Genomic DNA, 17,477 nt, shown 5'->3' on the forward strand with positions numbered 1-17,477 from the left:
TCATAATGGTAGATTTTGATGGAAATGAAACAGTGTTACTGATTGAAATTTCAGACTACAGTGGGGGAAGTTGAATATGTTTGTAATGGAGTAGTGTTACTTGGAAAATCTGCTATTAATAAAAAAAGTTGAATAGGGCTTCTCTTCCTAAGTCAAAGCCAGTGAGTTTTTTTTATGATCACTGCTTAGGCTTTGAAGAAGTTCATTTTGAAGGAGTTCACTCTACCCTCAGCTTCCCGTTTCTGTCTCTGAGAGATTTCACACCAAAGAGCCATTTAAATCAGGGGTTGGCAAACTATAGCCAATGGGCCAAATTCAGTGTGCTTCCTGTTTTATGTAAATAATAAAGTTTTATTGGAGTACCTACTTGTTTTCATATTGTATATAACTGGTTTTTTTGCTACGAAGTCAGAGTCAAGTAGTAGTGATAGAGACTAAATGGCTCTCAAAGCCAAATGTATTTACTGCCTGGTCCTTTAAAGAAAATATTTGCTCTTTCATGCTCTTGAGTTTATTAACGTAAGGACCTTATTCTTCTTAGGGGAATCCATGCCTTTTGTCCTTGATGGTTATGAAGTGTACTTAAGGGAGTTGGATTGTCTTTGGGGGCCAGGCTGCTGCTTACAGCAGATGAGATTCTAGCAGTAGAACCTTGTTCCTACTTTGGATAAATGGTATTCATGCCCCATTAAATCAATAAATCTATTGTATGATTGTTGGGCATAAAGCAGACTGATTATGGGGAACAAAATAATAGTCTGATAAGTGAGTCCATAAACATATGGGCTAATTATGTGGAGAATTGATTCTTTATTATTATTTTTAATGTTTATTCATTTTTCAGAGACACAGAGAGACAGAGCATAAGAGGGAGAGGGGCAGAGAGAGAGGGAGACAGAGAATCTGAAGCAGGCTCCAGGCTCTGAGCGGTCAGCACAGAGCCTGACGCAAGGCTTGAACCCACGAATCATCAGATCATGATCTGAGCCAAAGTCAGATGCTTAACTAACTGATCCACCCAGGTGCCCCTGGAGAGTTGGTTCCAAATGATAACTTTTTATTTATGAATCTGTGAGTCTGTTTGTACAACTTAAAAACAAAACAATTTTCCAGTGCTCTTCATTCTTTTGTGTAGATTTATATTTCTGGTTGTCATTTTTCTTCTGCCTGAAGGACTTCCTTTACCATTTCTTACAGTGAAGGCGGCAAATTCCTTCAGCTTTCCTGTATTTGAAGAAGTCTTTAATTTCACCTTCATTTTTTGAAGGATATTTTTGCTGGGTATATAATTTAGATTGACAGATTTTGGAAGCTTTTTGTTGTTGTTGTTTTTCCTTTCAGTGCTTTAAAGATGTTCTACTGACTTCTAACTTGCTTTGCACCCCCCTTTCCCTTACCCCCACTTTTTGGTAAGAAATCTGTCTTCCATTTTTCTGTATGTAACTTGTCTTTTTCTCTGACTGGCTTTAAGCCTTTTTATTACTGGTTTTTAAGCAGTTTAATAGTGAGGTGGTTTAGCTTAATTTTCTTGATGATTCTTGTGCTTGGGATTCTTTGAACTTTTTGCATCTGAGAGTTTGTGGTTTTCATAACCTTAGGAAAATTTTGTGGTTATTATTTCTTCAAATGTTTTTTTCTGCCTGACCCCTACCCCCCTCCAGGAACACCCAATTACATGCAGGTTAGGCTATTCAAAGTTGCCTCACAGCACGTTGAATTGTGCTTGTTCCTTTAAGTCTTCTTTTGAGTTTTATTTTGGATAGTTTCTATTGATGTGTCTTCAAGTTCACCAGTCTTTTTCTGCAGTGTCTTTCTGCTGTTATAAATTTATAATATTAATTTATAGCAAGTAGACATACTAGAGAACACATCACAGCTCTAAAAGAGGCAGAGAGAGAGAGAGAGAGAACAAGCAAGCAAGTGAGCTAGGGAGGGGCGGAGAGAGAGAGAGAGGGAGGCACAGAATCTGAAGCAGGTTCCAGGCTTTGCGCTGTCAGCACAGAGCTTGATGCAGCAAACCCACAAGTGTGAAATCATAACCTACGCCAAAGTCCAATGCTTTATTTGACTGAGCCACTCAGGTGCCCCACACCTCTAAAATTTTTGATTTAGTTGTTTTATAGACTTTCTGGTGAAGACTAATTTTTTTTTTTTTTTTAAGAGAAAGGCCACTTTTGTGTTTGTCCCAAATTAGATTCATCTTTGAGCTTTCATAGCCAGGCAAATGGTACCCTGTCTCTCAATCAGAGATCTTTTAGGGCATCTTTGACCTTTCCTTTTCCAATGTCTGCAGCAAGTCTTATTACCTGTGCTTCCAAAAGAGAACTCACTGCCATCCACTTCTCTCTGCCTTGGCCACCGTCCTACTCCAGACGACCATCATCTCATTCTTGAGTGACAGCAGCAGCCTCCTCTGGTCTCTGTGTTTCTACCTCCATCCTATTTCTATCTGTTCTTCTATAGCCACAAAGTGACAATCAGATCATTTCCATCTACTTCTTAAAATTTCCACTGGCTTCTGATTAATGGTATTTTGAATGAAACCCAAACTCCTTTCTGGGCCTTCAAGTTACTTGGTCCCTGCCTGCCTCTTTACCATCATCTTGGGCCACGTCTTCCTTCTCTGGCTGTGCTCTAGCCAAAAATTGTTTGACCACTACCTGCCAAGAATACAGTTACCTTACAATCTGATACAAGGGAGCATATATCCACTCTTTCATTGATTCCAAGGTATGTAAAATCAGGATGCATCTTACAGTCAGAGCTGATCTACGACCCTATAGTCACGTGGACATAACATGTTGTGGTTCAGTCAATAGCACCTGTTTTTTTCCTTAATGTTACATAAAACTGAGATATCTTAAAATTGATAGCATCTTAAATTTGATGAATTATGGTATTTGAAACAAACAGAAGTTTCCTATGGCAGAGCTTCACTCTCCAAGGACACATCCTGGTGCTTTCTATTCTGTTTATTCCGTTTCATTGGATAGAGCAAAATGAAAAAGCAACCTACTTTTCATGGTTGCCATTGGGTCATAGCTTGAAGTTTGAAAAACCTTGCTTCAGGCATTCAGGCCTTTTTAAATTCATCAAATGCCCCAAACATTTTCTTGCTTCAAGATTTGTGCCCTCTGCCTTTTCCTGTCCTTTGCCTGGCTGGCTCCCCATCATCCTACAGGTACCAGTTTAAGTGACACCTCTTCAGAGAAGCCCCCCTTGACTACCCTATCTAAGTAAGTTCCTTTCTGTCCCCTTTATTCTTTTTTCCTGTGCCTTGTTTCTGTCATAGCCTTTGTCCCTGTTTGTAGTCATGCACTTGTTAACTTTCCATCCTCCCCCACTGAATGAAGCTGAGTCCTCATATGCGCGTCGTGCCACAGTGGATGGATGGCGTGTGCGCTCACACAGTTCTTGAAGGTCAACTGAACAGACGCTGCTGTTTGAGAGCAGCTCTGCCTTGGGGAAGGCCTTTCTCTTCACCTCGAGGTCAATGTGGGGTTTCTGAATCTCAGCAGCTTTTGATTAACAACAAGAAAAAAAAATCCCTAGTTTGTCCTGGCTGCGGGTGTGTGTGTGTGTGTGTGTGTCCCTCCCTCTCTCTCTCTCTCTCTCTCTCTCTCTCTCTCTCTCTCTGAGAATAGCCAAGCAAGGAGTCAGCTGGAAGGAAGAAGGGAAGGTTAAGAATGGGGAGTAAACAAAGGAAAGAGAGTAAAAACTTCATCCTTTTATTTTTTTTCCCCTTTTCTTCCGAAGCTCCTCGGCATTAATATGAACGTTAAGTGTATCTGAACAGGGTGTGCGTGTGTGGTCTAAACAGTCACTGTTACTAACACGGCATTACATATTCCTGTCACTTTAACTTCTGATGTTGGACATGACTTGATTAATTAGTTCTTTGAAAGCCAGATGTTTGGGCAGCTGCAACAACATTCTTGGCTTTCTCGGTAAATTGCTGTTTTCTTTATCTGGCATGTAGCATGTAGAATTGTACCCTATGCTGTAAACAATTTATAATCGACTTCTTACCTTTTAGGCACATAGAGATGAAATCCAGCGCAAATTTGACGCCCTTCGTAACAGCTGTACTGTGAGTATTAAAGCTAAGAGATGATCAAAACAACACGAAACTAAAATGGACAAGGGAGGGGGGCATCTCTTAAAATATCACGGACTGATTTTTGCAACAAACTTTCATCTTGAAGCGGTTATTGTGATCTAACTGATTGGGAGTGTCTGACCACCAGATAACTCCAGTTTCTCGGGTTCCTGCCAGTTTTTAAATTTCGAAACCATTCTTCATGTTTGGGGAAGGATAGTGGAGTGGTGGAAATAATTCTCACTGCAGAACCACTAATAGGTTTCAGTCGCTGCACCAAAAGTCATAGGACAGCTCCCCCGCCCACCCCAGTCTAGAACGTTCTGAGGCTGGTCCCTAGCCAGATGCTGTCTGGACGCTGGAGGCAGTTGGCATCTGCAGGGCTCCTCCAGCCAGCCGCAGAGAGGAAAGGCCAGCACGTTCTGTGGACCCCCAAGATTTAACTTCCCAACGGAAAAAATAAAAATCTAGGGCTCTTTGGGAGATGTCGTGTATGTGGAGAGAAGTTAATTCTGAGAGCAGACATGCATCGTGCACAGGTTATGTAATGGGGTAGGATTAGTGGAAGCGAGGTCTGTTTTCAATCGGACTGAAATAAACTCTTTTGGAAGAGGCTTCACCTCCTTTATTTGGTGCTGTCATCACTTTATTACCTTCTTCGTTCTCAGTGAACTGGAGAATACTCCATTTGTAGTATTCACATCTGTGACTTTCTGGAAACCAACCCCACCCCATCCCCACATACATATTTTCTTTTCTTTCTTTTTTTTTTCCTCCCCCATATTTTATTGCCTTGTAATGGAACTTTTCCTTTCCTTTTTACGTACTATAAATGGGATATTAAGTCTGGGCATGTATGGTTTCCTCCCTTAATTTAGTTCTGAAATACACACTGTAGGGACACATGGGTGGCTTGGTTGATAGAGGGTCTGACTTTGGCTCAGGTCATGATCTCGTGGTTCGTAAGTTTGAGCCCCACATTGGACTAGTGCAGAGCCCAGTTCAGATCCTCTGTCCTCCTCTCTCTGCCCCTCCCCTGCTTGCACTCCCCCAAACATATGTATATATTTTTGAATAAATATTTTTTTAAAAAACAAATACACACTGTAAAGTGCATGAAGCACACTGATCTTACGGTGCAGTTCAGTGAAATTTTTATACCTGTGGACAACTGTGTAATCAGAACATGGATCAAGATCCAGAACATTTAAAAAAATTTGTGGTTTTTATTTATTTTTGAGAGAGAGAGAGCGCAGGCAGGGGAGGGTCAGAGACAGAGGGAGACACAATTGGAAGCAGGCTCCAGGCTCTGAGCTAGCTGTCAGCACAGAGTCCGACGTGGGGCTCGAACCCACGAACCGTGAGATCATGACCTGAGCCGAAGCCGGACGCTCAACCGACTGAGCCACCCAGGCGCCCCCAGAACATTTTTAACCCCCTGAAGGCTCTCTCATGTCCTCTTCTGACCATCATCCTGTGCCCCAAAGGGTGACCTCACTTCTGACCTCTGATACCAGAGGCCTGTTCTTAAACTTCAGACAAATGGAATCACAGAGGATGTGCTCTTCCGGGTTTAGCTTTTTTTTTTTTGACTTAAATTGTCTGTGGCATTCATTCATGTTGTTGCATCCTTCAGGACTTTGTTCTTTTTCACTAGTATGGTGTAGCATTGCCAGTGGGTGCGTGGGACTGAGGTTTGTGTATTGGTCCTCCTGCTAACGGTCATCTGGGCTAGTGCCGTTGGGAACACAGATGTCAGGAAGCTCTTTTATGCAAGTGTCCTGGAGGCTGTAAGCACCTGTGTCTGATGAACATATACCCAGGAGCAGAGCAGCTGGTAGGTCCCGAGATATGCCTCTGCTTGACTCTAGCAGGAACTTGGCAGATAGATTTTTGGTCTGTGGTTCCCAATGCCGATGGCTGCATCAGGGGTGGGCTGCCTTAACAGCCTCTCCCATTTCCTCCATTCTGCGTCCCTTCCTTGGGGAGCATTCTGTTCCTGTATTCTCGTGCCGCCACTTTTTTAGTTCTTACTGTCTCAGTTTCTTATTTTATGCAAGAGTTATTTGCTTATATTACGTACATGCTCGTAAATGATCACTGAATAAAACATAGATCATTTTATGACCGTGATTTTTTTTATATTACTATTTTGTCCTAAAATAAACTTGGATAGGTTTTAAATGTGTATGTCGTTAATCCTTCATCTGGAGTTTTTCTCTTTTTTTAGTCTTTTGGCATAACAGTTTTTTTTAAATTGCAGTATAGTTGACACACACTATTACATTAGTTTTTGCTCTATAGCGTAGTGATTCAACAGCTCTATATGTTATGCTCGGCTCACCACAAGCATGGTTACCATCTGTCACCGTACAGCGCCATCATGATACCACCAACTCTGTTCCCGACGCGGTACTTTTCATCCCCATGACTTATTCATTCCATAACTGGAAGTCTGTATCTCCCACTCACCCTCAATTCTCTGTGCTTATGGGTCTGCTTCTGCTTTTTGTTTTGTGTTTTAGATTCCTCATGTAAGCGGAATCATATTGTACTTGTCTATCTCTGTCTGACTTATTTCACTTAGCATGGTCTTTTCTAGCTCCATCCATGTTGTCACAAAATGGCATAATCTCATTCTTTTTATATGGCTGAGTGATATTCCAGCGTGTGTGTGTATGTGTGTGTGTGTGTGCGTGCGCATGCATGCACACGTGCACACAGGCACACGTACACGCACGCCACATCTTAAGAGCTTTTTTTAAAAAACATTTTTTATAGCTTTATTGAGGTATAATTGGAGCACAGTAACCTCAAGAGTTTTGAAGTGTATACACACCTGTGAAACCAGCAAAGCAATCAAAATAACGAACGTCTCCATTACCCTCCAATGTTTCCATGTGGCCTTTGGTAATCCTCCCTCCCCTAGATTTTTTAAAATTAGAGGTTTTTTTTTTTTTTTTTTAACTAGGATATGCCAATATGTAGAATGAATTTCGGTTACTTTTCTTTTTTAATGTTTATTTATCTTGAGAGAGAGAGATAGAGCACAAGCCTGAGAAGGGCAGAAAAAGGGAGACAGAGGATCCAAAGCAGGCTCTGTGCTGACAGCAGAGAGCTGTCTCTGGGGCTCAAACCTGTGAACCGTGAGCTTGTGACCTGAGCCAAAGGTGGAGGCTCAACCAATTAAGCCACCCAGGTGCCCTGAATTTGGTTACTTTCTTTTTTAACTTGTGTAGCTTTTATATTGTCTTAATCACCGACCTCCCTTTTCTTTCTGGAGCAGTGACTTCTAATCCTTGCTTTACTTACTTCCAGCATTCTGAGGAGGAACCTTTGGGCTCTCTCCCAGTGGGAGGGGGAACTCAAAAGAGTGACCCCCTCCCACACTTTGGGAGCAGCTGGGTTGTTTAGTGATCCAAACCATGCACTCTGGAGTCAGGCCGACTGGGTTCCTATTCTGAATCAGCCTCTTTGTAACCTATGTGATGTTAAACTCCCAAACCTCCACATCTCTACCTGTGAGATGGCACTGACATTGTATGTTCTCCATTCCAATATACTGTCAATAAGTCATTTAATAACTGCTCTGTGGGTGCTTGGCAAGGACAGAGAGACAGCTGCTTAGTTCCAATATATTTCACATTTCAGAAACAGTAGAAATTAGGAAGCACTAAGTCACTGAATCAGAAATTTGGTGCTAATGCCTACCTCATGAGGGTCCGGCAAGAATTAGATGATGCATCCCAGTGCTTACACAGGTCCTGGTCCATAGAAAGTGCTAAACAGTATTGGTTAACTATTATTATTTTATTGGATTGGATTTTTGACATAATATTTTGCTTAGAAAATGGTGTGCTCCTGTAAAAAGTTTGAAAACCACCGTTTTAGGACAGCACTTGGCAATAGTAGATCTTTGTTATACTTTTTCAGGTTCAACGGCTGCTTTAAGGACACTTCCGAAGGGCATGATGTTCTTTTCTTACTGGCGCTGTCTCAGGTTGTCTCCGAGAGAGACGACATCTTGTTACTGAATGGGAACTCCTGTGATAACTGAACCAACAGGAGCTCCCAGTTAGCAGCTTTTAAAAAACTCATGAACAGTAAGATTTTCCAGCTCAGACCATTTCTATGTTTTGAAGAGATTTAAAAAAAGGATTCGATCCAATCTGGCACCTAAAACCCTACCTAAGGCTGTTTTGGAGGGGAGTTGGTGGGCAAACATATGACACAGTTTTAATTATGAATCAATCTGTCAGCTATAAGATTAAAAATAAATAATATGCAAATAGCTGCCTTCAAGAAAGAACCAGACATTCCAGGAGGATGTTAGCCCATGTCTTTTTAGCCTGATGCTCATTATCTGACTGGTACCCTCCCCCCTAGCACGCTACTGAACATTTACCGGTAACAGTCTCCCTACTGGCCTTTGCGTTAAGTGTGAGAGGCAAACAGTTCTTGTTCAGAACTGCGAGGTTTGCTTGAAAGCGACAGATAACCCCAAATAGAGATGTCTCTCTCCCTCTCTCTCTCTCTCTCTTCTGTTTTGGACACTGAGAGTAGATCATTTTTTATATCCTTGTTTTCTCTTAGAACCGTACCATGATCTCTTATCTGCAAAAAAAAAAAAAAGGCACATAAGAAAGCCGCGTGGGCTCCTGAGGATCTGTCTCCCTCATCTTCTCTCTAAGATGGAGTCAGCCCTTCGGTGTCTCTTTTGTGCCCTGTATCCATGGGGTTGAAAGGCTAACAGACTCATAATATAGTTAACAGAATTTTGCCCTTGGTGTGGAGAAAATGCATCACGGAGGTATGGTACACCTAGGAAGTCTTGCACATTAGCTGATTCAGAATCACAGATTGCCTATTAGAATACTTTTTAATTGTTTTTCATTTACTTATTTATTTTGAGAGAGAACGAGCGAGCACGCATGCACACCAGCAGGGGAGGGACAGAGAGAAAGGGTATGAGAGAGAATTTCAAGCAGGGGCTCGAACCCATGATGGTGACTTGAGCCGAAGTCGGACACTTAACTGACTGAGTCACCCAGGCGCCCCTAAGAGGACCACTTTATGCCACAACTCCAGCAACTCAAAATAGTCTCAAGCTACACATGTGACTTAGGCAGAAAGAATATAAAAAGTCTGAGTGAGCTAAAATGAGTGTTTGGGTGCTTTGTACGAACACATAACACTCCATAACGTTAAAAGCTTGACGAACAGGCAAAATAGAGACGGTAAAATATAGAACCAACAATCACAAACTGCAAGTAGAAATCAGAGAGATGTGAGGCCCCTTGAAAACTGGATGACACTAGGGAAATAGAAGAACACGTCCGAGTCCAATGGGCGCATCTCCACTGAAGTGAGGATAATAATCTTGGTAGTTCATTGAGCTTTTCAAGGATTTCTTCTTTAGCACTTTGCGATCTATTTTGAAAGAAGAGGTAGCAGAAATGGGCTAATAATAAATTGCAAATTTTCCAATAAGTCAGAGAAAGGGAGTGGGGACCCAAAGGCTTAGGTATGCCCTTGAGTGGCAAGTAAGTTATTTGGGCAATGTATATACACTCATGTCGACAGATTTTCTGTAGTCTCTTTGCTCTGCTAGCGGTATCACTATAATCTTTAAAATGAAGCACTATCTTGGTCTTTAATTTTTATCCTTTGAATTTTGCTACATTAAGTAGAATAGTATGCAAGAAAATTCAAAACATTAACAAAATAGAAACAGAGGAGGTAGTAAATAGGGTATTGACCTCCGTATCATGGATGGAGAGTTCAAAATGGCTGTATTTGTGGTTCCAGACTCCGTTTGATAGTTAGTTCCAGGCCAACCTGCCTTCGTTTTTGGGGGGAGGGGAGGAAAATTAGATTTTCATTCTAGGATGAAAACTTTCTTAAGGAATGGGTTTTACTGCATGAAAGATGGGCCCAGGGGAACTATGGGCATTGTTTATTCATTGTTTCTGGTTTTAGGAGATCTCACCATGTCGCCCAAAGGGTCATCCAGGGATCCCTTTGGGGCATGACTGCCTACTAGTGATGACAAACTTGTAGTGTTTTCCTGTTTTTCCTTCCCTGATAAAGAAGGATCCATAGCTACGGACCCAACTAGATAACCTTTATTCCCTGCCTTGTAGCTGACAGCATACCTCAAACCAGTACATTAGCAATTAACAGGGCTTTTGACACTAAACTGCAAATTCCTAGACCACTGACTACATTCAAAGCTTATCAGCTCAGTTAACAAAATGAAAAGCTTCTATTTTCTGAGCCACTTTGAACAAATGTGCTTAATTGACATCCTTTATGTGCCTGGGAAGATTTTTTTAAATTGATAATCAAAGGGGGTTAAAATAGGGAATTAGTCATGGAAACAGTGACAACATTTCATAAACTAAGTCTACTCTAGGTTTGAAAATGGGAAACAATTAATAAACCGTAGGCTTCAAGGCATTTCCTTTTAATTTACTTCTTTTTGTTACATAAAATTTAATTTACTGCCTGTGTGCCTTGTTCCAACCATTATTAGAAAATTGCCCTTAAACTTTGAAAGTATTGTATATAAAAGCTCTTTCCAAGTGCTGATACTGAACCTCAGCAAAGAGAATACGAAAGCTAAATGCACTGAAATCTAAGTCATTCTGCCATAGAGCAGGGAAATAATTTAGCAAAGCCAGATTAAATCTCTCAATAAAATGACAATTTCATATACATGCCTTCCCATTTTCTGATAGCTAACTATATAATAAAAACCATTAAAGTGGTGCCACAGCACAGTATTTCCAGGATTATTCTGAGCTTCCCTGAAATTGTTTTTCTTTTGTTGCGTGAAATTAAATTTATTGCCGAGATATTAAAATAACGCTTGGTGTCCTTCAGGGTCAGTCCTCCTTGATAAGAACTTTATTTTGCTTTCTCAGACTATCTCCGGTTCCAATGTCCTGTGGATGGTACTGTGGCCATTGTAGTTTAATTAGCCGATTGTGATACTGGTCTGTTAGACGCCTTTCCTCGGCTCACATTTTCCACATTGTATTATTGTCCGCGAACTTGATCTCATTTAAAGTTGCCCCTTCCATATGGCAGTCACTCTTGCTTGATTTACTTTTGGCGTATCTTCCAGATGGATCCCGAGTTAGAAAGAATCAGAGACTTTTCCTCTTCCTCCGTGGCCTGTGTGTGCTCGTGCTCCGTGGGCGGGCCTGGCTTTGGCTGCGGGGGCTGGAGAAGCAAAGGGGAGTGGCACATGGACCGCCAGTGTCACCAGTGTCACGTGGGCTCCAAAGCCAATGGCTCTAGAAGCAGTTTTTCATTTAAAATCCACTTGCTTGTTGCAGAATCAGGTTCCTCTCCTCTTTTAGGTAATCACCGACCTGGAGGAGCAGCTAAATCAGCTGACCGAGGACAACGCTGAGCTCAACAACCAAAACTTCTACTTGTCCAAACAACTCGATGAGGCTTCTGGAGCCAACGATGAGATAGTACAGCTACGAAGCGAGGTGGACCATCTCCGCCGGGAGATTTCAGAGAGAGAGATGCAGCTCACCAGCCAGAAGCAAGTGAGGACAGTAACAGTGTCAGAGATCCCTGACACGCTTTGATCCCTTTCAATTTTATTTTACTTATTATTTAACTTATTTAACTTATATTAACTTATTTAACTTGTATTCAGTTTTGAGAGACAGAGAGACAAAGCATGAGCATGGGAGGGGCAGAGAGAGAGGAAGACACAGAATCGGAAGCAGGCTCCAGGCTCTGAGCTGTCAGCATGGAGCCTGACGCTGGGCTTGAACTCACAAACAGTGAGATCATGACCTGAGCCAAAGTTGGACGTTTACCCGACTGAGCCACCCAGGTGCTCTGATCCCTTTAGATTTTAGAGCAAACTTCTGGTGTGCCTCTTCCAAGGGATCTAAGACTGAGCCTTGTCCATTAGATGGGGGCTCTTTTTCATAGTCATGTCTATGTTTTGAGGGCTTAGGGGTTTGGAAAGGTGGTTTTTAAAAGTGTGTCATTCTTAATTTTGATTTTAAAAGAAGTAAAAGCAAAATAGAATGTTCTGGGATGCCAGTGTGAGCCACTACTTTTTTTTTTAAGACTTTTTAGAGGCAGGGGAGAGAGAGATCATGGAGGATGGGCAGAGGAGGGGGAGAGAGAGAGAGAGGGAGAGAGAGAGAGAGAGAGAGAGAGAGAGAGAGAGAGAGAATATATCTTAAGTGGGTTCCAAACGCTGCACAGAGCCCAACATGGACTCAATTCCCATGACCCTGGGATCATGACCTGAGCCAAAATACAGATTCGGATGCTTAACTGACTGAACTGCCCAGGTGCCCTGGACACACTTGTAGTGTGGTCTCTTCCCTCTGGCTTCCTTCAAGTTCTGCCTTTAAGATGGTGGCAGAACTGGCCCTTTATCCATTCTGGTCCCCTTGGTCAGCAGAAGAAAGAGAGAGACTGTATTTTCAGACTGTAGTTAGAAACTTGTGCTTTTTCTGACACTGATCCAACAAAAGTAACACCCAGGAAATCCTCATTTGATACAAGGCACAACTGAGTGGTACTGATTTGCAGACGATGGAGGCTCTGAAGACCACTTGCACGATGCTGGAAGAACAGGTCATGGACCTGGAGGCCCTAAACGACGAACTGCTGGAAAAAGAGCGGCAGTGGGAGGCGTGGAGGAGCGTCCTTGGTGACGAGAAGTCCCAGTTTGAGTGTCGGGTTCGAGAGCTACAGAGGATGCTGGACACCGAGAAACAGAGCAGGTGGGACTTCCTGTTTGTGGAGAGCCAGTGACAGGCAGCTTCGCCAGGATCACCTGAGCATTACGAACGGGTGACCAACGGTCCCAGCTAGCTCAGGACTGAGCGAAGTTTCTAAGATACAAGACTTTCGATGTTAAAGCTGGGAGACTCTTGGACAACCCGGGGTCGGTGGGTCACCCTCGTTTTAAGTATGGTCAGTGTCACTTGGATTCTGTGGTAGAAGCTGGTGTCCTTTTCCTCCATGTGGAAGCCTGTAAGTCAGAGCAGGGCAGTATCTCTGTCCTTGCTTTGCAGAAACTTTTCCCTCAGGTTTGTTATCACTGACCGTGTAGCAAGACTACCACCATTTTAATCCTGCTCGTGTGGAAAGCTAGTCACCCATCTGTACTAGGGTTTCTCAGTCTTGGCCCTATTGACAGTTTGGGCTGGAGAGTCTCTTGTTGTGGAGGCACATTGTCGAATATGAGCCTCATCCCTGGTTTTACCCACTAGATGCCAGTAGCAACCCCTTCCTCAAATTGTGACACCAAAAATGTCTCCAGACATTGTTCAGTGTCCCCGAGGGGCAAAATCACCCTTGGTTGAGAACCACTTCTCTTACAAGAATAGTTAAAAAATTTTTTTTAAATTTTTTTATTGTTTGTTTATTTTTGAGAGAGAGAGAGACAGAGACAGAGTGTGAGTGGGGGAGGAGCAGAGAGAGAGGGAGACACAGAATCTGAAGCAGCTCCAGGCTCTGAGCTGTCAGCACAGAGCCCAACATGGGGCTCGAACTCACAGACCATGAGATCATGACCTGAGCTGAAGTCGGATGCCTCAATGACTGAACCACCCAGGTGCCCCTTCAAGAATGATTTTTTGGTTTCTTGGTAGGAAATATAATAAATTCAAGCAGTATCTTTTCTCTGTCACTTTTGCTTCCGTAGTCCCCTTGCATAGAATCCCCTTTCTGCTGGGGGCTGTGGTCCTGCAGCTCATATACTTCTAGGGCCAGGGGCTGCCATTCACACTGAAGACCTTATAGATGTGAAGATTGATTATGACAGTTTAACAGCTCTTGGCAGGACAGTGTTTTGGTCTAACAAAATGGGCAGATTATGACAGTTTACCAACAGATAGAAATAAATGGTCTTGAAGAACGGGTCCATTTCCCAGTGTGCACAGAGTTGCAGGTGCACTACCATGTTGGCTAGAGTTAGCCCCATGATGTCATGTCTGCACAACTGAATTGTATGTGCCCTTCCTCTGAAACTAACTTTCCTGGGACACTCCGAGCTCCCTAAGCAAGATAAACTATGCATAGACACGTCTCTCGTTTAGTTGGACCCCATCAGACCCACTTTGGTATTTCCCACATTTACCTGACCCTACTCAGTTCAACCAAATGTGTTGGACGTTTAATCTATGCCAAGTCAGTCCAACCAGAAAATATTAGAGGCAAAAGATGAGACTCTTCAATTTCAAGAGACGTTGGTAGAAATACCCAGTTTTTGGACATCCTTCCTCTCAGGGTATTTGGTGCTGCGAGGGGCTGCTGGTTTAAGACCCCCTGTTCCGGTTTCCCCTGAGTCCTCGTGGTACGTTCTGGTTGCTTTCACGCACACTCCGCTCCCTCCTGCCCTCAAGTGAAGCTCCTGTCTGAGCTGTTTCTCGAGTCCCTCAGAGATAATTTGGAGGGCCGGGAGCCGGCCTCAGCGACAGGAAACACAGCTACGCTTGGAAGGTGTAATTACGGGCTGTCTTAGGAAGACATTGCACGCATACTTTCGGGGGCAATTGCGAAAGATCTTGGCTTCCTTCCCCCCACCCCTCCCCCATTTTGATGTGACGTGGGATACTGAGATGAGTCAAGAGAATTTTTTTTTTAATATTAAATCGTTTATTGATTACACGAGTCAAGAGAATTCTTAATTCTTGTCCTCAAGAGGCAAGTTTCATGGAGAAGATGAATTATGCATTCAGCTATTTACCACCTCAAAATAGAGAAGGGGGGGGGTTTCTGGGACAGGAGTACGCTTATGCTTTGGATACAGAGCAAGGAGGGCTTCCGTGCAAGAGAAGTAATTAAGCAAGGTTATATGGAGGACATAAATCCTTAATCCTTGAAGGCCGAGAAAGATTTGGGTTTGCAGGGTAGGGGAGGAGACTGCACAAGCCCAGATATGGAAGTAGCAAAACACAAGACCTAAAGCAGGGAAAGGCAGCGATTATCCTAGCTTTCCCCTAGGTTTTCTATTCTCTAACCTTATTTACAGGTATATTAATCAGATTTGAGTTTCCTCATGAGCGCCCCAAACAATTAACTTACTGCATATACTTTAAGGAGAGGAAGTGTTTGCTTGATGGGGCCTCCCATGGTCCTCTGCACCCTGGTCCTTCAGTGGGACCTCATTTCCACTCCCACGGGAGGCGGTGACAGTCTTGCTATATCCTGTCAGTCCAGTTGCTTTTGGAACATTGCCTTTTCCCCTTCAGCCTCCAAGTGAGTACTAGCAAGAACTTTACCTATTAAGAGTATTTTTACCCGAGGCCTAAAGTGGGTCAAATCTTCACTCTGTAAGCAGTCAGAAGGGAAGACAGAATTTGGAACTTGGAATCAGGGTTGGGAATCTATCCAGCCTGCAGCCTGTTCAGTTGCCTATTGGGATTAGAGATGGGCCCCCTGCCTTTTTCTAGACAGTGGTGGTGGGGCTTCTGAAACGGGCCTGTGCTTTTCTGGCAGGGCGAGGGCCGATCAGCGGATCACCGAGTCCCGCCAGGTGGTGGAGCTGGCGGTGAAGGAGCACAAAGCTGAGATTCTCGCTCTGCAGCAGGCCCTCAAAGAGCAGAAGCTGAAAGCCGAGAGCCTCTCTGACAAGGTCAGCGCCCGTCCCTTCTGCCTTTTCATCTCCATCTTGTAGAAGGCGTGGTCGACACATTCAGGTGCAGTCCGTAGTCTGCATGTTGCACAAACATACATTGACTCGGTCCCATAAAGCCTCAGGGCTGTGGTTCACCGTTGGACATCCTTGGTTGGCCATAGCCTGGGAGGTGTGGCGGGGACAGGGGTGTCCGGGTCGGTCAGTGACTTCTTGAACATCTGCCTGTCTGGGCCCCCCGAGGTCCAGATTTTCATCTGGGCACACAGCTCTTGTTTTCTGGCAACTTATTTCTAGATTTAAGTTCTGGATCAATTGCTGGATTTAATGTCAGGCATTGGAAAGTGCTCGGTGATGAGAATGATTTTTCCTTCCATTGTTGTGATAACGGGCAGCTGGGCCTCTCTGTGCTCCAAGTCCAGGGACACGAGAGGATCTGACAGGCCGCACGAGCACACAGTATTTCACATTGGAAATCCACAAGTCCTGTCCATTTAGCACGCCACGTTAATGCTCAGAGTGATGTGCCAATGTTCTGGAGATTTATCTAAGTCTTGAAAGAGATTTGAATCGATGCCCCAATGTTACAGATAACAAAAGTGAAGATCAAAGAGATTTCATATATACGCCCAAGCTCACACATGTGGGCTTTTTCACATACACGTACACACACACACACACCCATACACACAAACATAAAGCAATAATCCAAAATTTACATTTTGTGTCTTTGTTATTTCATGATTATGAAAGTAACCATTTGAGGTCCTTGTAGCAGATCTAGAAACCACGGAAAAGTAAAGGAGAAAATGACTGGCAATAGAACCTCTGTTGGTGAATTTATTTGTGGTCTTTCTTTGCATAATGTGTTCATGCATACACATGTTTTTACAAATTTAGATTCTTACTATGTAAACAGCTTTGCATCTTTTGAAAAAAAAAAACACACCTATAAGTAGGGGCTTTTCCTGAGTCACTGAACGTTTTTTGAACACATAGTTCCAACCCTCAACAACAACACAGAGATACTTTTTTTTTTCTTTTATAGTTTATTGTCAAGTTAGTTTCCATGTAACACCCAGTGTTCATCCCAACAAGTGCCTCCTCCATGCGCATCACCCCTTCCCCTCCCCCCAGCTCATCATCTCTTAGTTTGTTCTCCGTATTCAAGTCTCTCATGGTTTGCCTCCCTCCGTTTCCCCAACTATTTCTCCCCTTCTCCTCCCCCATGGTCCTCAGCTAAGTTTCTCCTGTTAGACCTATGAGTGAAAACATGGTATCTGCCCTTCTCTGCCTGACTTATTTCACTTAGCATGACACCCTCAAGGTCCATCCACGTTGCTACAAATGGCCAGATTTCATTCTTTCTCATTGCCATGTAGTACTCCGTTGTATATATAAACCACATCTTCTTGATCCATTCGTCAGGTGATGGACATTTAGGCTCTTTCTATGATTTGGCTATTGTTGAAAGTGCTGCTAGGAACATTGGGGTACATGTGCCCCTATGCATCAACACTTCTGTATCCCTTGGGTAAATCTCTAGCAGTGCTATTGCTGGGTCATAGGAGAGTTCTATCGATAATTTTTTGAGGAACCTCCACACTGTTTTCCACAGAGGTACCTTTTTTAATCATTCTGCTTGTGTTGGAACTTTGAGCTTTCAGTTTTTTGCCATGATACATAACACTATAATGAACATAAACTTTGTGGATATCCATGGTTAATTTCTTATAGAAATAAAATTTT

At 43.1% G+C, this 17,477-nt stretch overlaps 1 protein-coding gene across 1 annotated transcript in view; it reads left to right on the top strand.

The window, feature by feature from the left end:
- CIT (citron rho-interacting serine/threonine kinase) overlaps nucleotides 1-17,477 on the top strand; it is a 165,146-nt gene that overhangs the window by 107,704 nt on the left and 39,965 nt on the right. The window contains exons 23-26 of the mRNA XM_029922425.1: nucleotides 4,037-4,090; nucleotides 11,467-11,664; nucleotides 12,677-12,870; nucleotides 15,593-15,728. Of these exons, the coding sequence (XP_029778285.1) occupies nucleotides 4,037-4,090; nucleotides 11,467-11,664; nucleotides 12,677-12,870; nucleotides 15,593-15,728 (582 nt within the window). The remainder of the gene's footprint in view (nucleotides 1-4,036; nucleotides 4,091-11,466; nucleotides 11,665-12,676; nucleotides 12,871-15,592; nucleotides 15,729-17,477) is intronic.

This window comes from Suricata suricatta, chromosome 14 (genome assembly GCF_006229205.1).
Source record: "Suricata suricatta isolate VVHF042 chromosome 14, meerkat_22Aug2017_6uvM2_HiC, whole genome shotgun sequence".
Lineage (NCBI taxonomy): Eukaryota > Metazoa > Chordata > Mammalia > Carnivora > Herpestidae > Suricata > Suricata suricatta.